The sequence below is a fragment of the Sinocyclocheilus grahami genome, unplaced genomic scaffold (genome assembly GCF_001515645.1).
Source record: "Sinocyclocheilus grahami isolate Dianchi unplaced genomic scaffold, SAMN03320097.WGS_v1.1 scaffold279.1, whole genome shotgun sequence".
Lineage (NCBI taxonomy): Eukaryota > Metazoa > Chordata > Actinopteri > Cypriniformes > Cyprinidae > Sinocyclocheilus > Sinocyclocheilus grahami.
The window spans coordinates 1,620,600-1,638,057 of NW_015505458.1; the positions used below are offsets into that span (position 1 = coordinate 1,620,600).

At 40.7% G+C, this 17,458-nt stretch overlaps 1 protein-coding gene across 7 annotated transcripts in view; it reads left to right on the forward strand.

The window, feature by feature from the left end:
- Nucleotides 1-17,458, forward strand: part of tenm2a (teneurin transmembrane protein 2a) — a 309,718-nt gene that overhangs the window by 252,068 nt on the left and 40,192 nt on the right. For 6 of the 7 annotated variants that reach the window (XM_016291960.1, XM_016291962.1, XM_016291966.1 and 3 more), the window contains one exon: nucleotides 12,702-12,824. The exons of the other annotated variant lie outside the window; for it this stretch is intronic. In XM_016291960.1, the coding sequence (XP_016147446.1) occupies nucleotides 12,702-12,824 (123 nt within the window). The remainder of the gene's footprint in view (nucleotides 1-12,701; nucleotides 12,825-17,458) is intronic. 7 annotated transcript variants of the gene reach the window in all.

Sequence of the window (17,458 nt, forward strand, 5' to 3'; positions counted from 1 at the left end):
TTTTTTCCTCTTTTATATATATATATATATATATATATATATATATATATATATATATATATATATATATCAAAAGACAATTATTATTATTATTATTATTATTATTAATGTTTACATGCCACGGCTTCTAATTTATCCTTACGGTACATTTTTAAACTTTTTTTATTTTTAAACTCTAATACGGTGCCAAAAATATTGTTTCAGTAAACCAACAGACGTCTACAATTAGAATTATTGCATATTATGAAATAATGGAAATGACAACAACAAAAAAAGTGCAAATCTGGACTCATTAAAGTAATGAGAAGCTGGTGGGAAATATGCTTAATTGTGATGACATTGCCATTAACAAACCATTAACTATGACTTTTGCTTGTTAATAGTTAGTAAGGTAGTTGTTAAGTTGAGGTATTGGGTAGGACTAGGGCTGTAGAATATGGTCATGCAGAATATGTGCTTTATAAGTACTAATAAACAGCCAATATGTCTATAATAATAGACATGCTAGTTAGCAACTAGTTAATAGTGAGAATTGGTCCCTCTACTAAAGTGTTCACATTTTTTATTTTTATAGTTAATCTATAAAATCTATTTATCTATATCCTGACTTTCTTTTGATTTTGGTGTGACCAGTCTTCTGTGAGAGTAATCCAAAACATTTTCACCCAGTGTATTTTACTGTGCGTATGAATGATATATTGAATGCATGTTTGTGTTCAGAACAAAGGGGACGAGTGATGAGCAACCTTTGGAGTGCAGGCAATGAGCTTTCAGTTGCATCATTTTGTTGGGTTGGGCCCCTGGAGGAAGTGTGTGTGTATTTGTGTGTTTGTGTGAGTATAGTGCTTCTCTGATGGATTAGGATGCTACTGATGGCTGCTTCACTCATTAACTGTGTATTTGAACTTGCCCCTCTCCCAAGAGACAGAAGCCAAGACTCTAATGAAAAACACATACATATACGCAGAGCCCATGGGAATCTCCTGGCGCTTTGTAGTTCAACTTCAAAGCCCTTTGACCAGGCTTCTCATTTGCTGTGGCTCTACCCTACAGCCTCACCCTGTTCCATGTCGTACTCCAGAAACACATTTTACATTTCACATAAACACACACATTTACACACCTGCCCAACTGAGCTATTACTGGAAAAAGTATATATTTATTCAGGGACATCATCTGTGACTGATGTCAGTTGGCCAGTTATAAATGTTACTCAAACTCATTTTGCATTGCATTACATATTTACTCATTATGGAAAGTAAAGGGATAGTCCATCCAAAAATCTACATTTTGTCATTATTTATTCACCCTAATGCTCTTTAAAACATGTATGACTTCTGTGAAACACAATATAATATATTATGAAGAATTTTAGTAACCAAACTGTTTTGGTTCCCATTGACTTTCATTGAATTTTTTTTTTTCCCTTTTTGGGTCGATCAGTTGACTGAGACGTAAAATAACAAACATGTTACTTTACTTGCAACATTACTTACATTACAAGTTACTTGTAACACGCTTCCCCCCCAAACTGATCATTGATTATAGATGAATGTAGATGATTACAGATGCAGTCATTTTTATTTTAGCTTGAAGGAGACATTTCAGGGAAGACCGTATTGCCCTTTGCTCTTTTGTGATAAAAACTATTTGATTTACTGTGTAAGTTTATGGTTCTCAACAGGTTTTGCCTCCTGACTGGAATTTACACTGGTCGAGTGGTGAAACAAACACATAAATCCCTTACCTAACCATATTCAATGTACTTACTATATTCAGTATACTTGCCAACTATACAGTAGGCGAATGTGAAATAAGTATTATGTCTGAATTTGTAATATTCATAAAACAATAGGCAAAAAGTACTCACATGACCTAATACTTCCACTGACTCTCCCATGAGGCCACGGGACAGTTTGTGAATGGCATTGTAGTGATGACATTTTAATTGAAAGCGACACTGACACTGTTTTTTCATGTTTAATTCTTTAAAGCTGCTTTTTTAAAGCAATCTGTTATATAAAGTGCCATGATTTTACTTGACTGGAGTGCCGAATTGCAGCACTTGTGCAAACAAACAGTATCCACGTCTCTATTATCAGATGCTTTTTCTCCTCTTTTCACACCACTGTCATTTTTGTTGTGTATTTATTTTGTTATTGAGAGCAAAGTGTGCCGCACATATTTACATATTTATCTACATGCAACTCTTAGCAGTGTGGGTGGCATATAGATGTTTGCTAACAGTATACTGCTCCAAATGTATTTCAACTTCTTTTTACCCCTAAGCGAAGACTGAAAACGAACTTCACTGTGAGCATATTGGGGCCTTAGAAGTCAGTGGGAATGCTAAGCTAATGTGTTACTGTTTCAGATGAGATGTGGAAAGAGGGTGAGAATTTTTCTTCTTTTTTTACAGAAGGATACATAAACCAATTACAAATACCGTCCAGGATAGTCTCAGCTTACAATTAGTGTCCTAATTGAGGTCAGTCTTGTTAATTTAGTGGTAAATTAGAACAGTTAATACGCGTTTATTATGGAGGCCAAGGGAGACCGCAAAAATACGGTAAGGGAAAATTACCTTTTAAGTAATATGAGGTCTCTTTTGCGCTCTAATTATGGCTGTGTAATTGTGTGATATGTTGAGTGGAGGTGCATGCGGATGGAGGGATAGGATGTCCTGGTTTCTGCCGCGTGTTGTAGAATGTTAGAGAGGTGACCTGAGAGTGTGTCCCTCAGCTTGATGACACACACACAGTGCCTCGAGTGTTTTTGTGAGATTGCGAGATTCTCTGTTGATAATTTCTAAGTGAGCTAAGAAGCATTTTCCCACATTCATTGTTTGCTGATCGGACACATTTTAGCAAGGGAAGATTCCACAAAACACACGACTCTGAATTCCCAAGTGCCTGTCAGATGGACTATGTGGAAGAATTGCACCGTTACATCTGGAAACACAAGGCATGAAAGGTAAATAATAGAATTTGGCTGCATGCAACTCGTATGTGTGGACGCTAGAAGATGTTAGTGTCTGTGGATGTGTGTTGAAATTTAGAAGTAAGAGTGAGGGGGAAAAGACAAACGGAAGGGAAGTAGACAGAGATGCTTCTTCTTTATGAAAAATGTATTTGCTTGCCTACAGATAAATTCATGCGAGAGCCCAGCCTCATATATAACATCTGTAGGGAAATAAGTGCATGTATTCTTTATGATGAACAGATATGAAGACATCTCGTGTTCACTTCATATTTAACATCTTAGGGAGCAATAGTGCTTATAACAAATGTGGCTGAGTAATTGTGTTTATTTTGGTTTCCAACAGGCCTGCACAGACTCGGTGAGAGCAGAACTTGGTAGAAACTTTAGCAGATTTTCTCGTGTGTTCAGTGTTTTAGATAATTTGATTCGACTTTCTACACATTTAAGTACACATTTAACACAGATTTTCCCCTAAAAATGTGAAAACGGTTGCACTCTTTTTTTTAAAGAGTTGTTCACTCAAAAATTACAGATATTGTTTTGGACCTTGATTGAATGAACAAAACATTTTGAATTTTTTCAAAATATATTCTTTTGTGTTCTACAAAAGAAAGAAAGTCTAACAGGTTTGGAATGCCATGAGGGTGAGTAGATGATGACAGAAGTTTTAATTTTTGGGTGAACTATCCCTTTAAATAACAACATCAGTAAGACAAGATAAAGCTGACTTTTAAATTCCCAGCAGGAGTCTAAAAAAACATCTGAAATGTCTAAAAAACATGCAGAAATGTCTTTTTGACTGCACCTGCTGTGAATCAAAGATTGCTGAAAATTCAAACGCGCGCGCACACGTGTGTGTGTGTGTGTGTGTGTGTGTGTGTATGTGTATCGGCTGTCCGTTTTGTGTTATTTATAGCCGTGTCTCGGGGTGAGTTTGGACCTGGCCATCCACTCGCATGTGACTTACTTTCCACTCGGGCCAGAAACAGCTCAGCCAACACCAGCATAGTACACAGGCATATGGATCCGTTCTAGCAGAGAGAAACCTGCCACCTGCTTATGACTATATGTGTGTGTGTGTGTGTGGTCACAGAGGTCTAATCGGTGATGACAGGTGCGGCTGAATCATAGAGGGACGTCCTGCCAGCCCTACTTAGATATGCACATACGTCCGCTCTCTTTCTCTTTCTCTCTGCGTCTCCCGCTCATGCACACAAATAAACAGACAGGAACTGCCAAGAGCTTCCTCCAGGTCTCTCTCACACATAACTGTACCTTAAGGACAACCTTAAACCTCCATTTCAGGGCCCCGTCTTCACTTGTCTTGTTCTGTCTCTCTTCTTCTTGGTCGTTCTCGTATAGCATCCCTTTCTTCCTCTTTCTTTCCATTGCTCCCTTGGTGCATTATCTCACCCATTTTTCCTTGCTTTATCCATCCTTCCTTTCTCACTGTCCAAGGTAACCTTGTAGCAGGGCTGTTGGCATGTCAGGCCCGACTGCATTTTGAATTCTGGAATATTCCAGCCGTAAACATCTGCCACTGTATAATTATGGTACAGACAAGACAGCACACATGCATGCATACGAATATACACATTTTCTGGCAAATTCACAAAACGTTTTTCTCAGAGTATTTCAGCACAAAATGTGCCTAATATTCACTAACCACCTGTAATCCAGTTTAATCAGGCAATAAATGCACTGAAATAATGACACACTGTTGTTACAAACGCACACACACACACACTCATAAGCACACTTGCGCTCATGCACATAGACACTTATGAATGGAATTACAATAATAAATGCACTGAAATAATGACACACTGTTGTTACAAACGCACACACACACACACACACTCATAAGCACACTTGCGCTCATGCACATAGACACTTATGAATGGAATTACAATATATTTTACATTTATTTTTTTTATGCAAGTAAAAATACCTTTTTTTCATCTATTTAAATGTATATATTATTTATATATTTTTAAATATTTCTTTTGTCTCTGCCTGGGATAGTATTAAAAATGCAATGCTTTAAATGTATTCTCAAGCAAGTGACACCTTCCATTTATATGTGCAGGTGAATTATACATCAACAAATCCATATTATGCATTGATTTATAAATTTTTAATCATACACAATTCCTCACATAGCTGAGCCCTTCAGTGAATATTCATCAGGAGACTGAAAATAAAGCTGTTATCTGTATCCTGATCTTTACACATGCACAGAACAGCAGACAGCTTAATGGTGTGCACAATTTGCGTGAAGACAGAAAAGTAGATCACGTCCTGTGCTAAAACAACCGTTCATTTTGGGTGCCAACGTCGAGCAAGCCATCAGCTTTGGTTCTGTTTGTCTTCTCACCCTCTTTAGATTAGTCTCATTCCCTTGCTGTTGTATTGAACACCCATCATGTATTCAGGCTTTAACTCAACATTGCCACCTACTGGTGCAGAATACATTAGGCTTGCTCTACATGCACATGTGTGCAGGGTAGAAATCCAGAGTGTCTGAGCTGCAGTTAATCTGTCTGGGTCGTGTCTCTTGATGCTTTCAGTTATTGTAGTTCACTGATTCATTTGTTAATTATTTCATCGATTGCAAAATTAGCATTTAGTCACTATCGGCATGCACCATCAGAAGAGAGAGACAGATGGAGAGATAAGGAGAGAAATAATGAAGGACAGGAGGTAGAGGAAGATGAAATGATCAGAGACAAGTTAGTGGCGAAAAGCATGGAGAGAGAACTGGAAGTAGAAGAGGAGAGAAAAGCTATCTCAGTGTTTCCTCCAGACCATCTGAAACAAATAAAAAAGCTGACAGAGACGGCAGAGACGCACTTAGAGTGTCAGCGCTTTCCTTTAACTGAGAAAGAGGCCGAGGGAGAAAGGGAGAGGTATAGAGAGAGAGAAAGAGAGGGGGACCGTGTCTGGGCACAAGCGGAGGGGGAGATGGAATTTGACAGAAGAGAAAATTGATTTTCTGGGATGAGATTTAGGTGTGATAGGCAAGCAGAGGGAAGGTGAGGAGAGGGGTGGAGTCTCTAACACACACAGACAGTACCGTCCTGTAAATCTCCACCTGCTGGATCATAACCACAAGATGCAGAGAGAGAGAGAGAGAGAGAGAGAGAGAGAGGCAGAGGGAACGTTTACAGTGACAGCAATTTGCAGCAACCAGATATCATTCATTTTCAAATAGAGTTTCCAGTGACAGAAACAGTTGGCAATGTGATGTGCAAATGAGCAATGACGAGATACAACAGCTACCAATGGGAGTGCAGACAGTGATCCACCACCTGATAGAAATGGTTACTGAAATCGAGTTAGAACTACTGCTAGAAACCAACAGCACAACAACTTGGGGAGTTCCAACGACTGAATTGCTGTTACATTTAGTCATTTTGCAGACGCTTTTATCCAAAGCGACTTACAATTGGGGAATATGTAAAGCGATTCTTCTTAAACAAACATTACAGTGACAGCAATTTGCAGCAACCAGATATCATTCATTTTCAAATAGAGTTTCCAGTGACAGAAACAGTTGGCAATGTGATGTGCAAATGAGCAATGACGAGATACAACAGCTACCAGTGGGAGTGCAGACAGTGATCCACCGCCTGATAGAAATGGTTACTGAAATCGAGTTAGAACTACTGCTAGAAACCAACAGCACAACAACTTGGGGAGTTCCAACGACTGAATTGCTGTTACATTTAGTCATTTTGCAGACGCTTTTATCCAAAGCGACTTACAATTGGGGAATATGTAAAGCGATTCTTCTTAAACAAACAGACCTAGGAAGTGCTCGTAATACCAAGTTTCAGGCATTTGTTTAAATAAGTACAAGCTAGAAAGGGAAGGAATAAATAAAGATATATATTTTTTAATTTAGGATGAAGTCAAGCAGCGTCGAAAGAGATGAGTTTTCAGCTGTCGCTTGAAAATTGTCAGAGATTCAGCATTCCGGATGGGGTGGGAAAATCATTCCACCAGCCAGGAATGGTGAATGAGAATGTTCTGGAAAGTGATTTTGAGCCTCTTTGTGATGGTACCACGAGGTGTTGCTCACTAGTGGATCTAAGACTTCTGGAGGGGATGTAGATTCGTAATAGTGAGTGGAAGTAGCCGGGTGCTGAGCCTGTTGCTGTTCTAGAGATTCAGCATTCCGGATGGGGTGGGAAAATCATTCCACCAGCCAGGAATGGTGAATGAGAATGTTCTGGAAAGTGATTTTGAGCCTCTTTGTGATGGTACCACGAGGTGTTGCTCACTAGTGGATCTAAGACTTCTGGAGGGGATGTAGATTCGTAATAGTGAGTGGAAGTAGCCGGGTGCTGAGCCTGTTGCTGTTCTATTTGCAAGCATCAATGTCTTGAACTTGATGCAAGCCGCAACCGGTAGCCAGTGCAAGGAGATGAAGAGAGGTGTAACATGGGTTCTTTTGGGCTCGTTGAAGACCATTCGTGCCACTGCATTCTGAATAATTTGTAGAGGTTTGATTTTGCTCGATGTAAGTCCAGCCAGAAGAGCATTGCAGTAGTCCAGCCTAGAAATGACAAGAGCCTGGACAAGAAGTTGTGCAGCATGCTCCGTTAGAAAGGGCCTGATCGTTCTGATGGTGTGCAATGCAAACCTGCAAGATTGAGCAGTCTTTGCAATGTGGTCTTTGAAGGTCAGCTGGTCATCAAAGATTACACCAAGATTTCTGACCGAGGTTGATTGGGTAATTGTAGAAGAACCTTGCTGGATGGTGAAATCGTGCTGTAGAGTTGGAGTGGCAGGGAAGACGAGAAGCTCAGTCCTTGCCAGGTTGAGGATTATAAGGTAGAGAGTGAGACAGGCAGAGAGATAGTGAGGTAGAGAGCGAGACAAGCAGAGATTGTGAGGTAGAGAGTGAGACAAGTAGAAATTGTGAGGTAGAGAGTGAAACAAGCAGCAATTATAAGGTAGAGAGTGAGACAGGCAGAGAGATAGTGAGGTAGAGAGTGAGACAAGCAGAGATTGTGAGGTAGAGAGTGAGACAGGCAGAGAGATAGTGAGGTAGAGATTGAGACAAGAAGAGATTATGAGGTAGAGAGTGAGACAGGCAGAGTGATAGTGGGGTAGAGAGTGTGACAAGAAGAGATGGTGAGATAGAGAGTGAGACAGACAGAGATTGTGAGGGAGAGAGTGAGACAAGCAGAGGTTGTGAGGGAGAGAGTGAGACAAGCAGAGGTTGTGAGGGAGAGAGTGAGACAAGCAGAGGTTGTGAGGGAGAGAGTGAGACAAGCAGAGGTTGTGAGGGAGAGAGTGAGACAAGCAGAGGTTGTGAGGGAGAGAGTGAGACAAGCAGAGGTTGTGAGGTAGAGAGTGAGACAAGCAGAGATTGTGAGGTAGAGAGTGAGACAGGCAGAGAGATAGTGAGGTAGAGATTGAGACAAGAAGAGATTATGAGGTAGAGAGTGAGACAGGCAGAGTGATAGTGGGGTAGAGAGTGTGACAAGAAGAGATGGTGAGATAGAGAGTGAGACAGACAGAGATTGTGAGGTAGAGAGTGAGACAAGCAGAGGTTGTGAGGTAGAGAGTGAGACAAGCAGAGATTGCGAGGTAGAGTGAGACAGGCTGAGAGACTGTGAGGTAGAGAGTGAGACAAGCAGAGATTTTGAGGTAGAGTGAGACAAGCAGAGATTATGAGGTAGAGAGTGAGACAGGCAGAGAGATAGTGAGGTAGAGAGTGAGACAGGCAGAGAGATAGTGAGGTAGAGAGTGAGACAGAGAGATAGTGAGGTATAGATTGAGACAAGCAGAGATTATGAGGTAGAGAGTGAGACAGGCAGAGTGATAGTGGGGTAGAGAGTGAGACAAGCAGAGATGGTGAGATAGTGAGTGAGACAGACAGAGATTGTGAGGTAGAGAGTGAGACAAGCAGAGATTGTGAGGGAGAGTGAGACAAGCAGAGATTATGAGGTAGAGAGTGAGACAGGCAGAGAGATAGTGAGGTAGAGAGTGAGACAGAGAGATAGTGAGGTATAGATTGAGACAAGCAGAGATTATGAGGTAGAGAGTGAGTCAGGCTGAGAGATTGTGAGGTAGAGAGTGAGACAAGCAGAGATTGGGAAGTAGAGTGAGACAAGCATAGATTATTAGGTAGAGAGTGAGACAGGCAGAGAGATAGTGAGGTAGAGTGAGACAGACAGAGAGATAGTGAGGTAGAGAGTGAGACAGACAAAGAGATTGTGAGGTAGAGTGAGACAAGCAGAAAGATTGTGAGAGAGACCAAAGATGTCTCCAATGTTATCTGAAACTCAACAGAGTACAAGAAGAGTAGAAGAATAGAGTGAGACAGACAGGGAGCAAGAAATACTGGCAGAGAGAATGAGACACACAGTGAGATAGAAAGAGTTAGACAAGCAGACCAATTGAGACAGACAAAAAGAATGAGACCGAGAGAGTGAGACAGACAAAAAAGTAAGACAGGCATCAACAAGCACCAGACAGACAGAGAGTACGCATATCTACTTGAGTGTAATAGTGTGTGCACATCTGTACTATGGATTAGCAAGCTAGTGTAAGAATGAAGCAGTAAAGGAATGCACAAAGGAGGCCATACTTGAGAGTAAGACGGCACCTCCATATGAACCTCCTCCTGTGGCTGCCATCTCTGATGACTCACAATCTTGCACAATCTCAGCCCATCTTTACCGCCACTATGAAGAACAGACGACGCAGACACACTAGTGAGGTAGAGAGTGAGACAGGCAGAGAGATAGTGAGGTAGAGAGTGAGACAGAGAGATAGTGAGGTATAGATTGAGACAAGCAGAGATTATGAGGTAGAGAGTGAGACAGGCAGAGTGATAGTGGGGTAGAGAGTGAGACAAGCAGAGATGGTGAGATAGTGAGTGAGACAGACAGAGATTGTGAGGTAGAGAGTGAGACAAGCAGAGATTGGGAGGTAGAGTGAGACAAGCATAGATTATTAGGTAGAGAGTGAGACAGGCAGAGAGATAGTGAGGTAGAGTGAGACAGACAGAGAGATAGTGAGGTAGAGAGTGAGACAGACAAAGAGATTGTGAGGTAGAGTGAGACAAGCAGAAAGATTGTGAGAGAGACCAAAGATGTCTCCAATGTTATCTGAAACTCAACAGAGTACAAGAAGAGTAGAAGAATAGAGTGAGACAGACAGGGAGCAAGAAATACTGGCAGAGAGAATGAGACACACAGTGAGATAGAAAGAGTTAGACAAGCAGACCAATTGAGACAGACAAAAAGAATGAGACCGAGAGAGTGAGACAGACAAAAAAGTAAGACAGGCATCAACAAGCACCAGACAGACAGAGAGTACGCATATCTACTTGAGTGTAATAGTGTGTGCACATCTGTACTATGGATTAGCAAGCTAGTGTAAGAATGAAGCAGTAAAGGAATGCACAAAGGAGGCCATACTTGAGAGTAAGACGGCACCTCCATATGAACCTCCTCCTGTGGCTGCCATCTCTGATGACTCACAATCTTGCACAATCTCAGCCCATCTTTACCGCCACTATGAAGAACAGACGACGCAGACACACAAGCGCGAGAGATAAAGCACAAGATCCTGCAATCAGTCCGAGACTCTGTGTTACAAAGAGCGTCCTCTCTCCCGCATTTCCTGCGGCACCTCTGGAGTTCAGCAGACTAAGCGCTCGTGAGATAGTGAGTGAGACAGACAGAGATTGTGAGGTAGAGAGTGAGACAAGCTGATATTGTGAGGTAGAGTGAGACAAGCAGAGATTGTGAGGTAGAGTGAGACAGGCTGAGAGACTGTGAGGTAGAGAGTGAGACAAGCAGAGATTGGGAAGTAGAGTGAGACAAGCATAGATTATTAGGTAGAGAGTGAGACAGGCAGAGAGATAGTGAGGTAGAGTGAGACAGACAGAGAGATAGTGAGGTAGAGAGTGAGACAGACAAAGAGATTGTGAGGTAGAGTGAGACAAGCAGAAAGATTGTGAGAGAGACCAAAGATGTCTCCAATGTTATCTGAAACTCAACAGAGTACAAGAAGAGTAGAAGAATAGAGTGAGACAGACAGGGAGCAAGAAATACTGGCAGAGAGAATGAGACACACAGTGAGAGAGAAAGAGTTAGACAAGCAGACCAATTGAGACAGACAAAAAGAATGAGACCGAGAGAGTGAGACAGACAAAAAAGTAAGACAGGCATCAACAAGCACCAGACAGACAGAGAGTATGCATATCTACTTGAGTGTAATAGTGTGTGCACATCTGTACTATGGATTAGCAAGCTAGTGTAAGAATGAAGCAGTAAAGGAATGCACAAAGGAGGCCATACTTGAGAGTAAGACGGCACCTCCATATGAACCTCCTCCTGTGGCTGCCATCTCTGATGACTCACAATCTTGCACAATCTCAGCCCATCTTTACCGCCACTATGAAGAACAGACGACGCAGACACACAAGCGCGAGAGATAAAGCACAAGATCCTGCAATCAGTCCGAGACTCTGTGTTACAAAGAGCGTCCTCTCTCCCGCATTTCCTGCGGCACCTCTGGAGTTCAGCAGACTAAGCGCTCCTCTCTCTTCTGCTTGCGATAAAAGTTTCTTGGCAGAACTAGAAAGGACACGGGTCGGGAAGAGATTCAGCTGACAAACTGCACACAGGCCTCGGAGCGAACAGACCAAAATAAGCTTCACAGGCATGAAGAAGAAACAGCAGCCCCGCAATACAAAGAGGAAAGACAGAGCAAGATTGTTGCTGAATCATGCCAGCTCGACATGAAAGCTCTGAATGCTGTCAAGATTCGGCTGTTTTTCTGCCTGCGCATTTGTTAACTTTTTTAACCTGTTGAGGTGCGAGTAATTCCGACAGACGTGGGTCTCCCTGCCTGCTTCTCTTTCTGTCTCAGTCTTTAGAAGCGCGTCTACATAATTTCCTCAGGGCTCCAGTGATTGAATGACTGAAATAAAACGCACACACTGTTAAACTGATTTTGTTTAAGTACCAATTAGATCTGTCACCCAGTTCCTATAATCTACTCACAGAAAATCATTTTGTGGTACTTTCTATGAAGGCTGAATATATTACATTACGCGCTGTATTGTATTATCATAAATACACAAAATAAAGATTAGTTTTACAAGAAAATACTATTTCAGTCTTTCAACTTCAAAATTTCACATTCAATGCAATGTGTTACTTGATGTTTCTTTGTAAATAATTGTGAAATTTACTAGCAATTTCTGATTAGCAGAAATGCAAATTTTTTAGCATTTCTGCTATTGGGAGGATTGCATGTGAGAGACCCTGAGACTAGTTTTATGCACACACACTTGCCACTGTGACATATATCAGACTGAGGATCAAATGCAAGAGTCCTATGAGCGACAGATGGCTTCTCCGTCAGTCAACATCAATCAGTCATGCAATCAATAAAAATGACTAGGCTGTCTGTGATTATTTTTTTCAGGGACAAAATAAACTACTTTATCTTGCGGCCTCTCCCTGTCTGTACCAGGTTTAACAGATCAATATCCTACATTTAAGATGCAGCATTTTGTTTAATTTAAAATCATTTGTGCTCTTACCACGAAGCAGCAGTACAGAGTCGCCTTTGCAAAGTCCTCAAGCGTTTCATTTTCTGGCTACCTTTCTCTTCCCATATACCTGCACTGTTTACACTATTTCTTTCTTTCTCTGTCTCTCTCTATTGCTCTCTTTCTCTCTCAGCCATGAATCTGTTGGGGCTGAACTGGCAGCTGAAACCTGTGGTTGGTCCCATGCTGAACAACGGCTTGGGAGCCGGGCTGCCCAGCAACAGTGACGTAGCAACAGCGCCCTCTGGAGGCAGAGGTGAGCAGCACGCTGCAGTCCCGCACGCTCTTTTCGATAAGGATGTCAGGATTGTAACAGAATAACACAAAGGGGGGGAAAAACCTATAAACTACATTCAGAAAAAAAAATCAGTTGTGCTGAAACCTCCATTGCCCTGTATATCAATTTGTTTCCAGCTTGTACTCATTTTGATTTGTGTTTAGTAATTTGCTTCTCTGTCGCACACCGAGTTCCCATCATGACAGCACATTTATGCCCACACACACTTCTTTGCCTGCTTCCACGATCGACAAGGGACATTATTCTCTAGGCTTCATTTCTGTAGCCGTCTGACAAGTCATAAGAAACCAAGTAACCATGTGATTAGGTAGAGCAGCAAGGCATTGTGGGCCAGTGGTGCTGGGGAGGTGATTATTTTTCAAAAATAGTATGTGAAACAGTATGTGTTACGCAATGAGAAACATGTCAAAAGGGCTTTTCACACTGCGCTTCCTAACCCTGGGTTACTGTCGTTCTAAATCCCTCTTTAAACCCTGGGTAAAGGAATGTTTATGACCCCAGGTTTAGTGTGAAACATGAAGCAAGACAAACCAGGATTTCTTTTATCTGAGGGTTTAGAATGACCCAGAGTTAACTATTTCATGTGTGATAAGCCCTAGTACACCTTTAGTAGTACCTCTATACACATTTAATTCTGTGAATGCAATCTTGCATTTTTAATCCAATTTTGTTTAAAAGCACAATATTCCTTGGTGGCTTAATCAAATAATAATTCAAGACAAAGATGTTAAAAACACAACTCATATTTTTTGGAGACAGAAGGTCAAGTCATTTACATTGCAATGTGGGATACTGTATTCTGCGTACTGTGCTACAGTATTGTCTTTACTGCAATTTTTTTTTTTAAAAGACCATGATTATCCAGGTATGACATGCATAACAATTTTAGTATGGTAGTAATCCTACATAATTGGCACGTCTTTATAATCTACTGATAATTCAGATTTTTCCCATCAGGAATCAAACGTTTGATTAAAATGATGAAGATTGCAAACAAAAGCTCATATACTGTACTTCCATACTTGCACAACCCTTGACTGTTCACCCATTTCTTTTCCCCCAGCTCTCTCTGGCTGTCTCTGTCTTGATCTCACATGCTCACAGATTCATAGGAAGTGTCCTAGAAAACACCACATCACCTCAGTATGAAGGACAACACAGTCTGTTCTCTCTCGCTCTCTCTCTCTCTCTTTTACAGCAGGCAGGGACTAGTCATTTTTGAACACACACATGCTTTTACAAAACCTAGTGGCAGAGGCAGCATTTGAAGTCATCAAGTAGGCTACTGAATATACATAATTTTGAGCAAATTCTATGTCGGCGTCATACAACTTTCACAAAAAAAAAACAGTCCCAGAATGCATTACAAGGAGCTCAGTGAAACACTAATGCTGCCTTCCCGTGCTATCGGAATAATCATAAATACAAGTCTCCTAATCAGAAACTGGACATGAGTGGCCTCTTAAGTCGTATTTACTACTGGGAAACTCAGAGATCATTTTTATAGCAGCGTTTCCGAGTTGGGCGGGCAATGAACTTTAAACATGGTGGACGGGACATCGATTGCTGCTGTCAGTGCTATTCTTTATTAGTTTTTTCAACAACAACTATATCACCTTGTCTTGTTGTTATTTATATATACTGTATGGACAATCATTTGAAGCATGTGAAACAGTATTTGTTACGCAATGAGAAACATGTCAAAAGGGCTTTTCACACTGCGCTTCCTAACCCTGGGTTACTGTCGTTCTAAATCCCTCTTTAAACCCTGGGTAAAGGAATGTTTATGACCCCAGGTTTAGTGTGAAACATGAAGCAAGACAAACCAGGATTTCTTTTATCTGAGGGTTTAGAATGACCCAGAGTTAACTATTTCATGTGTGATAAGCCCTAGTACACCTTTAGTAGTACCTCTATACACATTTAATTCTGTGAATGCAATCTTGCATTTTTAATCCAATTTTGTTTAAAAGCACAATATTCCTTGGTGGCTTAATCAAATAATAATTCAAGACAAAGATGTTAAAAACACAACTCATATTTTTTGGAGACAGAAGGTCAAGTCATTTACATTGCAATGTGGGATACTGTATTCTGCGTACTGTGCTACAGTATTGTCTTTACTGCAATTTTTTTTTTTAAAAGACCATGATTATCCAGGTATGACATGCATAACAATTTTAGTATGGTAGTAATCCTACATAATTGGCACGTCTTTATAATCTACTGATAATTCAGATTTTTCCCATCAGGAATCAAACGTTTGATTAAAATGATGAAGATTGCAAACAAAAGCTCATATACTGTACTTCCATACTTGCACAACCCTTGACTGTTCACCCATTTCTTTTCCCCCAGCTCTCTCTGGCTGTCTCTGTCTTGATCTCACATGCTCACAGATTCATAGGAAGTGTCCTAGAAAACACCACATCACCTCAGTATGAAGGACAACACAGTCTGTTCTCTCTCGCTCTCTCTCTCTCTCTTTTACAGCAGGCAGGGACTAGTCATTTTTGAACACACACATGCTTTTACAAAACCTAGTGGCAGAGGCAGCATTTGAAGTCATCAAGTAGGCTACTTAATATACATAATTTTGAGCAAATTCTATGTCGGCGTCATACAACTTTCACAAAAAAAAACTGTCCCAGAATGCATTACAAGGAGCTCAGTGAAACACTAATGCTGCCTTCCCGTGCTATCGGAATAATCATAAATACAAGTCTCCTAATCAGAAACTGGACATGAGTGGCCTCTTAAGTCGTATTTACTACTGGGAAACTCAGAGATCATTTTTATAGCAGCGTTTCCGAGTTGGGCGGGCAATGAACTTTAAACATGGTGGACGGGACATCGATTGCTGCTGTCAGTGCTATTCTTTATTAGTTTTTTCAACAACAACTATATCACCTTGTCTTGTTGTTATTTATATATACTGTATGGACAATCATTTGAAGCATACTGTATGTTTTATGAACAGTGAAATAAGCATGTATTTGACCGAACCTCCAGAAACGTCAGCTGGTTATCTAGCGCGGTGAATGTTGGTTTTCAACCAGTGGGATGCTACAATTTATTCTTTCTGACAACAAAGCACTTGAATGCAATGAGCTCGTAATCACAACTTCATAAGTGGGAAATAGGACATTTCCGATAGCACGTGAAGACAGCGTAAATACAAGATGGCGGACACGGAAATAAAAATGTCTGAATAAACATATTTCATTCAAACCGTGGCTCAGTGAAATTAAAAACTGATCTTTTTGCTTGTTTTGTGTAATTTGTTTATAATAATAATAATACATAATAATTATAATACAGCTGTCTTATCATGCTCCATTGAAACCAATTGCAAGTCAAGTCTCCCATGCAAGCTCAGTTTGTTTGGCACACAGAGTTGCTACCTACACGGTGTGCACTAATTAGTGAAGGTAGAATGTTAGAATGCTGACTTAGTAGGTTGGTTACTCTTCTTTAAAACAGAGTAGACACATTTTCACACTGTTTAGTTTTTCCTTTCATCTCTCCTCAGTGCTACAGTATGTAAGAATCTCTAACTCCGTGATTACATATAGATTGTGGCGTAATAGTTTGCTGTGTTTTTGTGTGAGTGTGTGGGTAACGGTGAGATTGTGAGCTCTGAAACAGCTCTTCACCTCAAGTGTTTCAATCTGAACTCAGCATGTCGGTGTCAATTCCATCCATACAAATATGACTTTTCTCTCGCTCTCTCGCTCTCTCCCTGTCACTTTCTCTTTCTCTCACATGCAGACATAATGTATTCTACATAATAGTGAGATTTCATTAATCATACACAGACAGAGCTACAATACGGCTATGAGGCAGATGTTGCTGGTTGCTCTGTTTGGCGGTTGCACCACATATAATAAGTCTTGTGTTGTGCCATGTCTGGTTGTTGTTGTTGCTTTTTTTCTCTGTCTCTCTCATCCTCTGCTGCTTCTTTGTGTATAGCTGTTATCCTACCTTATTGTCTGGTATATTGTGTTGAGATGCTCTTATCTGGGCTTCTGCGGGATGATTTGATGCTCTGGACTGATCTGTGAAATGATTTGTGTGTGCTTCTGCCTCCTGGCTACATTAACTTATGATTGGGCTCTCTGTACTCGGCTGGATTCTGTTATGGTACTTGATGCTGTGTTTAGACACTCAGATTCAGATGTCCTTTATCTCCATGATAGCTCTGATCCAAAACCTACGGTTGTGAGCTCATGGGTGCTGTAAGGGGAGGGTTATGATTCCAAGGGCCCGGCGTTAGAGGGGGCCCTTAGAAACGCGATTTCTAACGAGGGGGGACCCCCAATCCCTCCCGGACTGTGATTTTTTTTTTTTTACCGCGGGGACACACAACTCCCGCCCACATTTCTTTCTATAAACACATTAATGATTGCTTTTTCTTCTGTATTTTGTTTAATTTTCACTACTGTTCAAAATTATTTTTTGGAAATCTCTCTTATGCTCACTAAGGATGTTTATTTGATCAAAAATACAGTAAAATACTATTGAAATAGTATAACATATTAAAATAACTTTTTTTTATTTTGATATATTTTTTAAATGCAATTTATGTTATT